The 15,477-nt window shown below is 40.3% G+C and overlaps 1 protein-coding gene across 2 annotated transcripts; it reads left to right on the forward strand.

Moving 5' to 3' along the window:
- The first annotated feature begins 468 nt into the window (after nucleotides 1-468).
- On the forward strand, nucleotides 469-12,000 carry nrsn1l (neurensin 1-like). Of its 2 annotated transcripts, XR_014871932.1 has the most exons (5): nucleotides 469-599; nucleotides 3,970-4,045; nucleotides 5,557-5,709; nucleotides 8,444-10,202; nucleotides 10,738-12,000. XR_014871932.1 is itself a non-coding variant. In XM_085148594.1 (4 exons), the coding sequence occupies exons 2-4, from the start codon at nucleotides 3,986-3,988 to the stop codon at nucleotides 8,855-8,857; spliced, it is 627 nt and encodes a 208-aa protein (XP_085004720.1). In that variant the 5' UTR covers nucleotides 469-599; nucleotides 3,970-3,985; the 3' UTR covers nucleotides 8,858-12,000. The 2 variants fall into 2 exon arrangements, 1 of the variants encoding a protein (XP_085004720.1); XM_085148594.1 differs by having other exon boundaries at nucleotides 8,444-12,000.
- Nucleotides 12,001-15,477: the final 3,477 nt, after the last annotated feature.

Raw genomic sequence — 15,477 nt, forward strand, 5'->3', positions numbered from 1 at the left:
GGAAGAATTATATAGGGGTCTTAATCTGGCTTTCTCTCTTCAGGCAGGTAGTGAATCTGTGGCACCCAGACAAGTTCAGAGAGGATCATGTTTAATCTTTCGCTGTATATGTAGGAATACTGTATTTTCTTTTTCAAAAAAGGAGTTCCTTTTCATACTAAAAAAAAATATAAAGGGATAAAATATTTATTTCAGTAAATTTTACAGATTTTTTGGATTAAATTCCGCATGATTTCATGATTTATTTATTTATTTATGTGAAGAAAGTTAAAGGTCCAGTCACTCCTACTTTAAAGAGGAAATCGTGTTATCTGGTTAAAACATGTGATTCATTGTGAGGACAGATGTTTCCATATTTTCATAAGACAAAACAGCGGAGTAAATACTCAACATCTTTCCCAAAAATGAGAGATCGTAGATTAGCATATGTCATATTTAATTAAGTTTCCACGTTTTTGTCTTTTTTTTTTTTTCCTCCATCCTCACGCATGCTCAGTGTCTATCTTCGGCTGATTCACATCAGCAGCAGCGTTGGAGATCCAGCGGTCCGACAGCACATGGATCCCCAGTGAGAACCTCGAGCTCTCCGGCCAGGAGGGGTAAGACTGCGTCCTTCATTGCTTGTAAAGTCGGTTAGAGCAAAAGAAGGAGGCTGTGAGGAAAGAGAAAGATCACCGTAGCTGAAGTGCGATGGAGAAAAAGTGTGAAATGGACTGAGAGGCTCCATGGCCGCGATGACTCACTGGTGTTCAGTGCCGGCGGTTAGTTTGCGTCTGTGAGTTGAAATGACCGCCGTGCCTTATGTTTCTGCCGTTTAGAAGAAATGTCGGCAGTGAGACTGAGTGCGACCTTTTTTCTTTTCCCGTTCCAATGTGAGCATTCAATGAATTTGAAATCATATTTCCTGCATCGGTGTGCTCCAGTAAATAGCCTGTTGCATTCTTTTTAGCATTATAAGAAACGGTCAGATAAAAAGTGTTTTTTTTTTAACTTGTCTGGAAAGCTGAGACAAGCTTACTAGCACCATGAACAGCTCCTTGTTTTAACGACCCTTTTGATTATGTAGGCCATACCATTAAAGACAACAACAACAACAAAAACAACAGTAGTAAGAACAGTAAGCAAGGTCAATAGTGTTCAATTCTGATTTTAACAATAAGTGTTTAGTTGGGTTAAACCAGGCTGCTGGTTTACTGGTGGTTACAAGGGTATTTAAAAGTAGAATGGGAGGCAGAGCCTTCAGCTTTCAGGCCCCTCTTTAGTGGAACCTAGTTTGGTTTTGGACAGACACCCTCTCTACTTTTAAGATGAAGCTTAAAATGTCTTTTTTGATAAATCTTATAGTTAGGGCTGGATCAGGTGATCCTGAAATCTGCCTTAGTTATGCTGCAGTAGGCCTGGGCTGCCGGGGGCTTCCCATGATGCACTGAGTATTTCTTCTTCACCTTTTTTCACTTTTCTCTCCCTTCCACTGTCTTCCACCCCTCACCTCCAACTGTTCACAGCAGATGGCTGCCCCTCCCTGAGCCTGAGGTTTCCTCCTGTTAAAAGGGAGGGTTTTTTTTTTCTTCCCGCTGCCCCCAAGAACATGCTCATAGGTGTTTAAGTGATTGTTTGCTGTTTTCTTTCTACTATTGTAGGAATTTTATTTATATATTTTATATAAATAAAGCTGAATTGAATTGAATCTTATAACTTATAATGAAGAATATCAGTGGACTTCCACATACGTAGAGGACTGCTTTGTCAGTTTTTGTTAAAAAGTTTTCATTGAGTCTTAGGTCTTAGTCAGACAGCACTAGAGTCCAGTCAGTGAATCCCCGACAACTGCTCTGGGGAAAAGTGTCTATTTCCCAACACGTTGCTGAAGGTTTAGTCACAAATAGGGTGATGAACCAAAAATCTCCTTGTGAGTGCTTTTATCACTATCACATTGCTGCTCTTGCCTGTAGTGTTTATGGAAAATCGCCACTTGTCTCCAAACACTCGCTGATTACCCACCAAGTGGTACTGAAACTTGAAAAAATGCAACAGAAACCGGAGAGCCTTCAAAGTAAAAGTTGGGCCTTAGAACTGAAACTACTATGTTTTAAAAGCCCTGCACATACCATCAACCACCACAACGAGACAATCCTTTAACTCTGCTTTCAGTGTCTAGTTTTAGTTTAGCCCTATAGCTCTATTCATTGAGGACTATCTCAGCCCTCTTCTCCGCCTCTGGCTTTATTATAGGCAATTTCAGCACAGTGGGATTAATCACAAGTGGCTCCTGTAGATCTGCTCTGACCTTACTAGTGCTTCATAGTGTTCCTATTTAAAATTACTAGAGTATCAGTGTTTTAAAATGTAATTAACCAAAAGAACAAACAGTAAACTTTGAGTTATTGTGTTATGAGCGGCTTTTTTATCTTAAAGCATAGCTGAATTATTGAGCAGTAATGAATGAACTACTGAGCTCCCTTACATAAATAAAAACACCATTAGCACTGTGAAACTACACCACTACAAGTAAAAGTCCTCCAATCAAAATTTTGCTAATGTAAAATTAAACTTCCCAACATTCCAAATGTAGATACATTTTTTTAAATATAAGCGCTCCAATTTTATACACTTGTTTATCATTAAATTTTTAATACTGCATCAAGTCAGACATGGTATTTTATAGCATTATATTTAATATTGCAAAACAAAAAAGTGGGATAATAATAAATAACCAGTAAGTATAGTTGTTATGTGAGTATAGTATGAGATAAAGGCCTTGTATACAGCCCCACAATGTTTCTGTTTCAATGTTTCTATGCATACACCATGTATATAGTTTACTTACATATATGTATACATATATATTGCTTTTTTTCCCCATTTGTATATTGTTTTCTTTACTTTTGCACCTTTGTGGTCCACCTACTCAGTTTTGCTGTGCAAGAAACTGCACAATGACAATAAGCTCTAAAGTCTAAAGATGCTGGCACAAATGTGAAGGTTAGTAAATGTAATTGGTTTGTAATCACTGCTCTGCAGACACATTTAAAAGTAAAGTTGGAAATAAAAATATGGATTTGTTATTTTCTGAATTTGTGTTTTAGGGGGTTCATACGTCTAACTATCTCAACTTTACAATCAATTAAGGGTAATGTTCCAGTGAAAGATAAAATGGGGTATCAAACCATAAAAATAGACCCTTGGCTGGCAAAGTCTTCCCTTATTGAATTGTTTATTTGAACGAAAATGTAGACAAATGCTTTGCAAAACCCTTTTTCTCAGTGCTTTACATAGGATAAGATAAAAACATACATGCACATCATGTTCAGCTCCAACATGCTTTCTTTGTGTCTTAGTTTTATTTTTATCATATTAACTTACAGCTATAAAGACACCAAACAGAGATGTGGTATATTGGATCACTTTTATTAGTAACTCATTCTTTTCAGCTTAAGCAGCAAAGGAAGGTAATAATGTAACGTTACCTGAACAGGAAGTTCTTTCCGTCATTTGGTCATTGCAAATTTAGTCATCAGGATTGATACTGCAGTCAGATTAGACCGCTGCTGTGCTACAGACTGAGATCTGGCGTTTGTGCACAGCTCAGGGAAACAGTTTGAAGAATGAAATAAATCAACCCAACAGCCTTAGGAGAATAACAACAGAGGGACATGAATACACTGTACACGCACTTGCATATGCGTGACTCATCCGTGGGTGGTGATAGAGTCACCTCAGGGCCTCGGTGGCCGTCAATCGTTCACATGCGGCAACAATAACTGGGGCAACCTAAAGACACGGGTGAAGGATTTATGACGAGTCTCTGCAGGGAGGGAAGGTTTTTATTGCAGGGAATCCATATTCAGCAGATAAACAATGTCTGTGTTCACAGCCAGGCAGCTTATATGTACACAAATCAGTCTGTTCAGAAGTGCGGCTGGCTGTGTATCACCATTCTTATCGTATGAATTTCTATCTTTATTGTAGGTGTACAAGGAGAGAGATGGCTCTGTGCTCCGAGGCCTGTGCTTCCGGCTCGGGAGGAGAATCCTCCGGCAGTGAGGTGAGCTGCGCTAACACGGGTGATCATTCTGATCTGATTACAGCTGAAGCAGTGTTTCTGGAGTTAGGCAGATGACAGGAAGCTCTCATAAAGAAAATGTTTGCGTGAAAGTCAGTGTAACAATAACAAAGTTGCAGCAAAAATAGTCTGAACATACCTGCTAATTACTTTGGCACTGTGACTGATGGATTGATAACTATATCTTGGAAACTAAGATAAATTAAAATATATACCAAACAAGTTTTCACTTCTCATATATTGCCTCAGTATTAGAGTTACTATTAAAATGTACGAAAGACAAACATAAATTTAGCATTGTTCAGAAAGTACTTCCAGAATCTTCAAACACTTTTCTGATAATTGGGATTAAACATATTTTGTCCTCTGCATTTAAAAAAATCTGCATTCCTGGTTGGACTGCTCTTTTATCCTGCAGCAGGCACGATGTTTTTTATATTTAGAAGAGCAGAAAGTGTTAATTACCTTTAAGTCTTACAGTCACCGTGCAGGTTTTAATCCTTTTTCTCCAGTAAGAATATTAGTGTATTTATTAACTCTGCCAAGGAGCTCACGTGATTGGTTGAGTTTCTCTCATTGTCTGTCTGTATGTTAGTATCATGACTAAAAATGTTCTGGGCGAATCTGCATGAAAATGTTTTACCAACATATTAAATTAAAGTAAGAAAGATTGGGAGACACTGTCTCCTGTTGTTCTTCAAAAAATACCACAAAATAAACCACCTCCACTGGCTCCTTTCGATGTGGAGGAGCAGCGGCTCTACTCTGAGCCCATCACGGATGGCTGTACTTCTCACCTTATCTCAAAGGGAGAGGCCAGCCACACTTCGAAGGAAGCTCATTTCTGTCGCTTGTTTCCGCAATCTCATTCTTTCGGTCACTACCCACAGCTGGTGACCATAGGTGAGGGTAGGGTCACAGATCGACCGGTAAATTGAGAGCTTCTTAGAGATAATTCAATTCAATTCAATTCAATTCAATTTTATTTATATAGCACCAAGATAACCTTAGAGATAAAGTGAGGAGTGGCCCTCTCTTCACCACGACGGACCAGTACAGCGTCCACATCACTGTAGCTGCAGCACCGGTCCGTCTGTCAATCTCCCGCTTCCTTCTCCGGTCACTCGTGAACAAGACCCCAAGATACTTAAACTCTTCCACTTGGGACAAGAGCTCATCCCTGACCCGGAGTGGGCACTCCACCCTTTTCCGACTGAGGACCATGGCCTCACATTTGGAGGTGCTGATTCTCATTCCCACCGCTTCACACTCGGCCGCGAACCGTTCCAGTGCAAGCTGGAGGCCCTCACCTGATGAAGCCAACAGAACCACATCATCATCAAGCAGAGATCAGATGCTGAGACCAACTAAGCGAAAGCCTTCCGCCACTTGGCTATGCCTAGAAATTCTGTCCATAAAAATTACGATGATTCATGTGTTTATTTCAAATGTGATTTTTTTTTTCTCTCGTTTTGGTCACAACTTCCTTCCAGGCAGGTTCAAGCTGTCTTCGTTTTGGGGTTCGTTCCTATCTGCACCACTTCTATGAAGAGTGCTCCTCCTCCATGTGGGAGAGAGACCCGGAGGATCGGGGGTTCGTCCAGAGCCAGAGGTCAGCCCTGTGGTGGAACTCAGCAGTCTGGAAGGTAAAGCTACTGTTCTCTGTACATACATGCCATGGTTTTCAAATGTTCCCCGTGGCACAATAAAGTGCTACATTTCCTCTTTTACGGTGTTTCTGGTACTAAAAGTTTCATTTAAAAAATAATATTGATAATATTAACTTAACCTCGGATCATTATAAGACTCACAGCTGCATCAAATAATTCAGGGGATGAATTCTTTTATGAGGCTTATGGTGTAAAAAAAAAATTAGATGTGGTCCTTTTACAGCTAAATCTATGAAAAGTTAAACACAATATACATTTTTACTTCATTGGCTTTTCAGTCGAGTTGACTTTTGAGTTCTTCCACATAAAACTGGACAGCCCTCGTCTTCACACATTGATGCCCTTGTCACTGTCAGCCCCGTGGTGGCCTGAGGAGTGAATGTGTCACCTCTGTGACACATGGTGTCTCTTACTGGCAGTTTGCAGCTGCCAGCAGTGAGCTTCACTGGTGTAATAACTCTGCAAAGTGTCTATATTGTTTATATTTATATATTTATGTACAATTACAGAAATTAAACCATCATTACATATTTTCACAACTGTGGCCAATGGCTATGTACAAGGGTACTTTATTTCTGCAATACTAGTTAGTTTCTCGTATAAACTGATGCTTTAGATCACAGGTGTCAAACTCCAGTCCTCGATGGCTGGTGTCCTGATACTTTTCCATGTGTCCCTGCTGCAACACACCTAAATATATTTACAGGTCATTAGCACGACTCTATAGAACTTGACTGCATGCTGAGGTGGTAATTCAGCTATTTGATTCATGTTACAGCAGCTCGCGAGTGAATGAACATGGTGCAATAAAAGTATTTTTAGAAGTACATTTTTCCAAACTCTTAAATTTACGTACATTTATTTAAATTTACTTAAGTAGGGTTAGGGGTTACCAGGGACACATTTAAAAGTTTCAGGACACCGGCCCTCGAGGACTGGAGTTTGACACCCCTGCTTTATATCCTTCAATAACATTTCTGCTGGGCTAAGGTCATTGGTTTGACTCCTTCCTTTAAAAGCAAATGATTTATATATCTTTTTTTTTTTTTATTCAGGTATCAGATAAATGTCTGGACATTTTTAATTACAACATGCTAGTATACTTCATAAAACTGATTGTTCCATTGATAATTGCTGTCAGACTTAATGAGCCCAAATCATGACACTACCTCCACCATAGATGGTTTCATAGATGGTATAAGGTTGTCATGTTGTAATTGTGTGTTTTCTAATCTCTTGAGCCTTCCTATTTAATCCAGGAGGTTCTATTTTGGTCTGATGTGTCCCATAAAATATTTTTTCCAACAGCCTTCTGGCTTGTCCAGGTGACCTGTAGTATTATTGTTGAATGTGATTCTGTTGTTGGACTGATAAAAATGATTAGCTAGTGTTTAAAAAGGCCTTTAGTTGTTTAGCTGTTACCCTGGGCTCCTTTATCTTTACCTTTATCCTTCTTGCTGGTTCGTATACATACAGGGAAAAACCCAACAATCATATGACCCCCTATGGGCAAGCACTTTGGCGACAGTGGGAAGGAAAAACTCCCTTTTGACAGGAAGAAACCTCCGGCAGAACCAGGCTCAGGGAGGGGCGGGGCCATCTGATGGCTCGGTGGAGTCCAAAGTCTCCATCTATTAAAATCTATTAAAATTTGGCATACGTCCACAAGGGTCTTCAAGGTCAACTTAATAATTTTAAAAACTAACAAAAAAAAATTGATGCTTACAAATTTGGTGTTTTGTCAAAATATAGAAAGTACTGTATTATTGTTTCAAATATCATATTTGTCCTCTGACCTTTCCTTCAAGGTCAGTAGGTCGATCTGAAGGTCAAAAAGATAATAATGATATTTACTATTTAAAATTATGTCTCTTACTGCCATTGTTTGTGTGGCCGACATATAGACTTATAGGGGGTGATATATGAGGATTCCTGATATCATGACACATTGGACCTCCGATGTCACTTTTTTCCTTCAGATTCACCCCAAAATGTGTTACATCTTATTATTAAGACAATACTTATTATCAAGTATTGTCAAGAGAATGAGAACGAGCTGGCTGTGTACTTAGAAATCAACTGTAGAATCATTATCTGATAAGCTGAAGTCATGTCCATTTATTTATCTATTATTTTTCTTCATTGCCTAAAATAATGTTTGTGTAATTAAAGCATTCATCCATCAATCTGTCCTTTTCTAATTTTTAGTGCACTGCAAACATCTTAAAGCACAAAGGAAAGAAAGCACAATACTATTCCCTTAAAAGTAAATGTTGTAAGCTGCCTTGGCAGAGGTTTGTGCTCTCAGGGTTGTATAATTTTGCATCATTTTCCCAAATACACGAATGGCCAAATATTATACTTTTTTAATCATTGTTTTTCTTCTACTTTGAGGTGAAATTCTGCTGATGTTTCAGGTTGAAAATGCAGAAACTTCTCTCTGCGACTTTACTCACATAATGTAGTGCATACAGTGCATTTTTAAACTTCATGATGAACAGCAGTCATGTGCTGGTATTTGTAAAGCAGCGGGATTCCAGGTCAGCACATGTGGCAATTGGGATTTTTCTGCATTACAAACAACAAAATGACCTTTCTTAACAAGTAGTGAAGAGCACCGAGCAAACAGGGCCACCTATACAAAAATTAAATAGCCATATCTGCAAAAATGACCACCTCAGCTTCCTTTCTTTACCCTGTCTACCCTTAGGTGTCCTTGGCCCTGGGTGTCCTCATCTTGACTGCAGGTATTGCCACACTGTCGGTCGGCTACTCCACTCCTCCCAAAATCGAGTCGTTCGGAGAGGGAGATCTGTTCTTCGTGGACACGCAGGCCATCAGCTTTAACAAGGGGCTGCATCTCAGCGCCGCAGCCGGGATTGGGCTCTCCTGCCTCGGCTCTGCCCTGGCTGCAATGGGGGTTGTTGTTTGGATCCTCCCCAAAGCCAACTTGAAAGAGAGGCTGTCCCACAGACCAGGGGGAGTGGAAGGGAGAAGAGAGTGTGGGTCAAAGTGGAGGGGCTTTAAGGATGTTAGGGATGTGGTCACTAAGCCACCTGGTTCAGAGGAGGGGAAGGTGCCCTTTACTTTGTCGAAGGTGGAAAATGTGCAGCCCGCTTCTTAAAAAAGATCACGACTGAGCTATAAGGCTTTTGTTCTAGTCCTGGGGCCTTTTTTTTTTTTTTTGCATGGTCTTAACTTCTTGTCTTACCTCTGTCAAAGGAAACGTGTTATTTCAACATGCAGATTGTTCAGATGGAGGCTGTTTTGTCACCTCAGTATTACAGTCAGACCCCTGCTGTTTGATTGGATTGGACTGGATTGGATTGACTAGCCTCTCTGTAGTTCTAGGGATGTGATTTTGATTACAAGCACCAGTCAAGAAAACCCACATATATTATGATTTAGTGAAAAAAACACATAAATACTTTAGAGGATGTTAAAAAACTAAAAAAAAAAAAACCCTCAGATTTACACTACACATATAAAACCTACATTTGTTGGGGTTTTTTTTAATATACAAAGCAATGATCTGATTTGTCTCTTCATGGAAAGAAGAGCCAAATCCTCTCCCCTCCCCCGCGGCAAGGGGCGAAGCCTTGCATGAAGCATGAAGAGAGTTTTGAGGGTCTGGACAGACTGGCCTTTTCCCTCCGAGTGGCTCTAATCTTACAAATATGTCATTCAACTCGATGCCAACAGTGTTTTGGGAACATTTAACACTCTTTTCCAACCGTCTTTTGTTATCTGCACCGAGGTTGCCAAACCAACAAATCATTGTTTATTTAGAGCTGATGAATAAAACATTTTCAATCAGCTTCATGATTGGGCTTTTTGCACATGAAATCATTCAGTGTCATTTTGTCGTTCAGAGTGATGCCCAGGTACCTGTAATGGCTCACTATCTAGGTGTAGCTGTGGATTCGATGAAAGTGGGTGCAGAGACAGAAAGATTTCAGAGAAAGCTCCTCTTTTGTTTCTGAGTGAGTATATGTCATCGCACAAGCTGACAAAATTATCTGAAGCTGGACCACGGTTCACTTCATGGTTTGAAAGAGGCTGATAATCACCAAATCTCCAACCAACGATACCAACGCTGGTGTTGTTGCTGGATCGATACTAGAACGATAGGCCCGATAATGTGTTTGTGTTGCACAGCACTGCTATGAACCTCAGTCCAAACGTTAATAGTCATTGCAAAAATAACAAAGTGAACAAAACACACCTGTGTGGTGATCCTGTTGAACCGTAGACATCATAAAAGATGGACGTCCGTACCGTGACTTCATCAAGCCTCCAGATGAGCACTTTTGGCATCTTGGTGCTTTCAAACTGGATGCGCCCACTGATTGACCACAAAACTGTACGCTTACAAGCCATTAGCCAATACTTCATAACATTTTCTGAAACTTAAAATGACCATAATTTACTAAATGAACTTGCTCTTTTCAATATGCCTAAAAAAACAAGTGACCCCAACCGGTCGCAGCAGATGGCCCCGCCCCTCCCTGAGCCTGGTTCTGCTGGAGGTTTCTTCCTGTTAAAAGGGAGTTTTTCCTTCCCACTGTCGCCAAAGTGCTTGCTCATAGGGGGTCATAGGGGATGGCTGTAGCTCAGGTGGTAGAGCAGGTCATCTACTGATTGGAAGGTTGGTGGTTCGATTCCTGGCTTCCCCTAGTCTGCATGCCAAATATCCTTGGGCAAGATACTAACCCCAAAATTGCTCTCCGATGCATCCATCGGAGTATGAATGTGTGTGAATGTTAGCTATAAAAGCACTTAGAAAGATGTGCTTGTGCGAATGGGTCTGAATGGGTGAATGCACAAGTTGTGTAAAGCGCTTTGAGTGCTCAGATGAGTAGAAAAGCGCTATATAAGAACCAGTCCATTTACCATATGATTGTTGGGTTTTTCTCTGTATCTATGAAGCGCCTTGAGGCGACTTTTGTTGTGATTTGGCGCTATATAAATAAAATTGAATTGAATTGAATTGAATTGAACCAGTAAGCTCACAGCTATCACCTCCTTGTAGTGAAAAGACTGCAGGTTCAAGGCCCATCCAGCACTGACTTTGTCCATCTTTAGGGTTGTCATCAGGGCTTCAGACAAGGTGTCATCTGACCTCATTTTCAGTAACCCAACATATAGTACATTTGCAGTATTTCAGAAAGCCTGTGTGTTTAATATGAGACTGGATGCTGTCAAAAAATGAAAAGAAGTCATAAGCATGAACATAAGTGTGTCTTCTTGACCACCGACCAGATCCAGAAATGTGGTGTGGCATCTACTGCCTCCATCTTTACTTCTCTTTGTTTAATATGTTGAAAAGCTTTCAGAGAAGATAAGCTGTAGAGGTATTTCTAGGCCCCAAGACTTGAACCATAAGGCACGTAGTTATCTTAAACCTCGTAGTGCAGCATAGAGACATAGCTGTTGACCGGGTAGACTGTGTTTGTCCACTAGCATTAAGAAAATACTCAGTTCTTAGAAATGTATGTTTTTATTCCTCCTATTTCCTGTTGTTTTTGCCTTGTGTTTTGTATTTTTTTAAATAGTGGTACTGGCTTTCAAAGTACTTAGTGATGATGGTGATGATGTTGTATGAACCGCACGTGAATCCTGGCTCTCCGCTCATAAAGAGAATCATTAACAATTATGTACCTGCAGCTACACACATCTACACATACGCTCAGCCTGCTGTGTTGAACACAGTCACACGCACTCTCACCCACACACACACGCACAGACGCGCAGTAATTTGTGCTCCATTGACAGTATCACCTCCCTTCTCCACACTGTAATCTGGCTGCGTAATTGCCTGCAATCTGTGTCTCCAGGCAACAGTTGGGCTTCAAGTGCTCTATTTTGAACTCCAAACAAAGACCCTTTTCTGATTGGTCCCTCACGTCCCCTCTCTTTATTTTTACTCCAATCAGATTTTTTGTTTACAGGCGGACACAGTAGCAGCGAGTGAAGGTGGTGAAGGCTGAGGTGAGAGGAATTTGCACTCGCACCTTAGAAGCCCCCTGTCTGATTAGGTCCTCAAATTTCAGAAAAATAGACTACAACCTAGAAAAAAAAGTATTTTAAAAAAAAGAGCAACCCCAATGTCCTGATATAATGGGAGTAATTTCACTGAGTGTTACTATTGCTGTTTCATTGTTTTGTTGTGTTACTGGTTATGGTGAAGATAATGGAGTAAAATGGGGTTTCATGTCACTGGTGCAAAGAAAATCACCAAAATAAACTTGTGATCTGCATACTGAATTTTTAAAGTGTTTGGATCCATTTAATAAATCTGTGCCGCAACGACACGTATGCAAAGCTATCTTTAAACTGGAATAATTCATATTTTCTTGTCTCTCTGTTATGTCCGACTGTATTACAGCAGTTAAACCATTTATGCTTAAACCCAATATTCACTTGTTGTATGTGTATGCCTAGTTGGAAGCAGGCATAGAGATATGACCTAAGTGGTTTCTATGGAGCTTGTAACAATAGAGGAAATGTGTCCACTGTGTCTCATGTTTACAAGAAGGAGAGTCTTGGAGAGGTGGGGCAGAAGCAATCCACAGGATGTACAATCATGATCTGAACAAGAGATTTTGATTCTGTGTGACATACTTGTTTAAGCTTACATACGTCAATCAAACCAGTAAGCGTCAAGAATTAGACTGCTGTATGCTGTATGCGGATGTCTTCTGAAGAAGAATCCCACTGGTTTGATGTTCTTTGGCTTGCTCAGGATGTCCCTGCAGTTTTTTCTTCACATTGATTTCTGAAGGAAAGCTCCCTGAATCAGAACAATGATTTATTTCCTGTTCAGCTCCTTCTTTTTGTTTGTTATGAACTCGGCAGTCGGGGGTCTTGCGCTGACTGCACGTCTCTATTGATGTTCTAATTTTATTATTTCAATGTGGGTGAAAGTGCCTTTTCTTTGGAATGCTCTTTCATAATTGCCATAGACTGTGAAGGGCAAATTAGCGAGACAGTGCATGCTGCTAGGCAACAAATAAAAAAACACGCACGAGTGCACTCTTGGTTGTAAGCCCAGGTGTAATAAATCATAAGGAAAGGAAAATAAAAACAGTTAGATTAGGTTTGTGAAACCAAAGTCAAGTCTAATAATTAGTCTGGATTGCTATTTTTTAAACTCATAAAACACTTTTACTAAGGAGAAGTTTTTTTAAATCTTTTTTAATGGGTATTAAATGTTGGAACAGCTTATTGTTACTTTTAACCCATTTTAACTAATTATTTTATTAATTTTTAACAAAGCAAATATTCTGGTTTTATCCATCCATTCGCGTCCGCTTATCCTTTTCAGGGTCGCGGGGGGCGCTGGGGCCTATCCCAGCTGTCATAGGGCGAGAGGCGGGGTACACCCTGGACAGGTCGCTGGTTTTATCCTCTTTTAGGAAATTGTTTTGGTTCTCCAAGTGATAGACCGAGCCGAGCTCCAACAAAGAGCTGAACATTGCACTGAGAAGCAGCAGCCTGCTTCTCTTTAACATGTCTAACAGCACACTGTCTGTCTGCAACAAGCAGATACAGCATAACTTTGTTCACTTTGTCACTTGCCCCTTTGGTTCTGTCAGTAGTGCTGTGCAATACTGCAAATTGCGGTATTAATCCAATAACAAATAAATACAAGGTCACTGTTGCCAATACCAATATTGATACTGGGGCTTTTAACCTCCATCCATCCATCCATCCATTCGCTTATCCTTTTTCAGGGTCGCAGGGGGCGCTGGAGCCTATCCCAGCTGTCATAGGGCAAGAGGCAGGGTACACCCTGGACAGGTCGCCAGTCTGTCGCAGGGCTAACACATAGGGACAGACGACCATTCACACTCACATTCATTCGCACATTCACACCTAGTGACAATTTGGATTATCCAATTAACCTATCCCCACAAGCTGCATGTCTTTGGACGGTGGGAGGAAGCCGGAGTACCCGGAGGGAACCCACGCAAACACGGAGAGAACATGCAAACTCCACACAGAAAGACCCCGGCCTGATGGTGGAATGAACTCAGGACCTTCTTGCTGTGCGGCAACAGTGCTAACCACCGTGCCACCGTGCTGCTTTTAACCTGTAAAGGCAAATTATGTAGAGGAGACCAGTGTGTGATGATTTATGAGAAGAGTCATCACACATTTTAATGGCCACTAAATCACTTTGATTTTACTTTCCACAATTATTAGTTAGCACAGTAATGCACAAATGCTAAAATGCCTAAAAAATAATCAGAAACAAATAGTTTTTCATGTATTTAGAAATTGGATTTTTTAGAGACCTGGAACGTGAGTGTGCATGTCTCTGAAGCACTGTGGGTCGACTTTCGTTGCTTAAATGTTTAAGTGTGCTTTAGGCAATAAACAAAATAGACGTGACAGTCAACACTAAAAGGTTCAATCATTTTTCATAGTCCATGTTTGAGGTCTATTTGAACTTACAGGATAGACACAATGTATCATATCGCATTAGTATTAATCTAATACCAATACCGGTATTGATACTATTAATATTGATACTCCCACCTCTTGTTAAGCTGATGAATTGGTGATTTTCAGCCACTTCCAAACCATGAGGTGGACATGATGTTTGACATTACAATTATTTAGAATAAACCCCACTAACCTGCTCCTGCAAAGGGTCCATTGCAGTTTTGTATGATATACACTGCATTGTGTTGCAGCTTTTTAAAATGTATTTTATTTTATTTATTGATTTTTATTGAGGATGCTCAGTACACTGCCTAGGATGGCTTCCTTGCCTATTCTCCATTTCCATATGACGAAATATACTGTTTAAAGAAAACTATATATAAAAGACAGATGTAGCATCTGGCTCCAAAAAGTGATATTGGCATGTTTTGTATGGCCAGCAGGCAATGACTCCTCTGGATGCCAAAAAAGAAAAGATGGGAAAAAACAACCAGAGGGCTCAGTTGATCTGTGACCTCAGTAAATGCTTCTATAATTTATGCACCGATAATTCTACAAAGCAGGTTATACTTAGCTTTTGTAAGTCACTACCATTTGAGCAGGCAGTGCTTCCCAGTTTATCGTGTATCTAAAATACAACAATGATGATGATCAAGTTGTTAAGTCCAAGATTTCAAGATCTACAGAGGGTCTCATAGTCTAGGTCTGCCAATTACAACCACCTGCATTTTGACAAGCATCTGCTGTTGTAGTATGCGTGTCTGCCAAACCACTGGTACTTCCATATAAGTGAAGAAAAAAAAACTAATGCAAATGGAAGTCTGAAACCGTTATGTCCATGCACAAAGGAAAATGTTGGAAAAGTAAAATGTGGATGGTGACAAAGTTAACATAATGCAAATGCATAACTTTTATATCCAGGGTGTCTAAACATTTTTCCAAGAGTAACATATTCATTCATGGAAAATCCCCCAGGGGCCAACAGTCCTTCTTGCTTTTTTTTTTTTAAACATAAACATTATGGTACTGCCACCATGAGATGAAAAGAGAAATTACACTTTTTTAACAGGAGATACATAATACATTTTAAGGTAGTGTACAGAGGCCATATAAAATCTGACCTAGGGCCACGATCGGCCCCAGGGCCGGACTTTGAACATTCCTGTTCTGTATGGTCTGGGCTGCTGGGTGGAATCTGGTGGTTTATAGAGTCACCTAACAAGCAACAGATCCCAGTTCAGTCCAGAGAGGAGACACAAATGCCTCAGGGTTTGCTTCATGAAGGGCATCCAG

The sequence above is a fragment of the Neolamprologus multifasciatus genome, chromosome 22 (assembly GCF_963576455.1).
Source record: "Neolamprologus multifasciatus chromosome 22, fNeoMul1.2, whole genome shotgun sequence".
NCBI classification, from domain to species: domain Eukaryota; kingdom Metazoa; phylum Chordata; class Actinopteri; order Cichliformes; family Cichlidae; genus Neolamprologus; species Neolamprologus multifasciatus.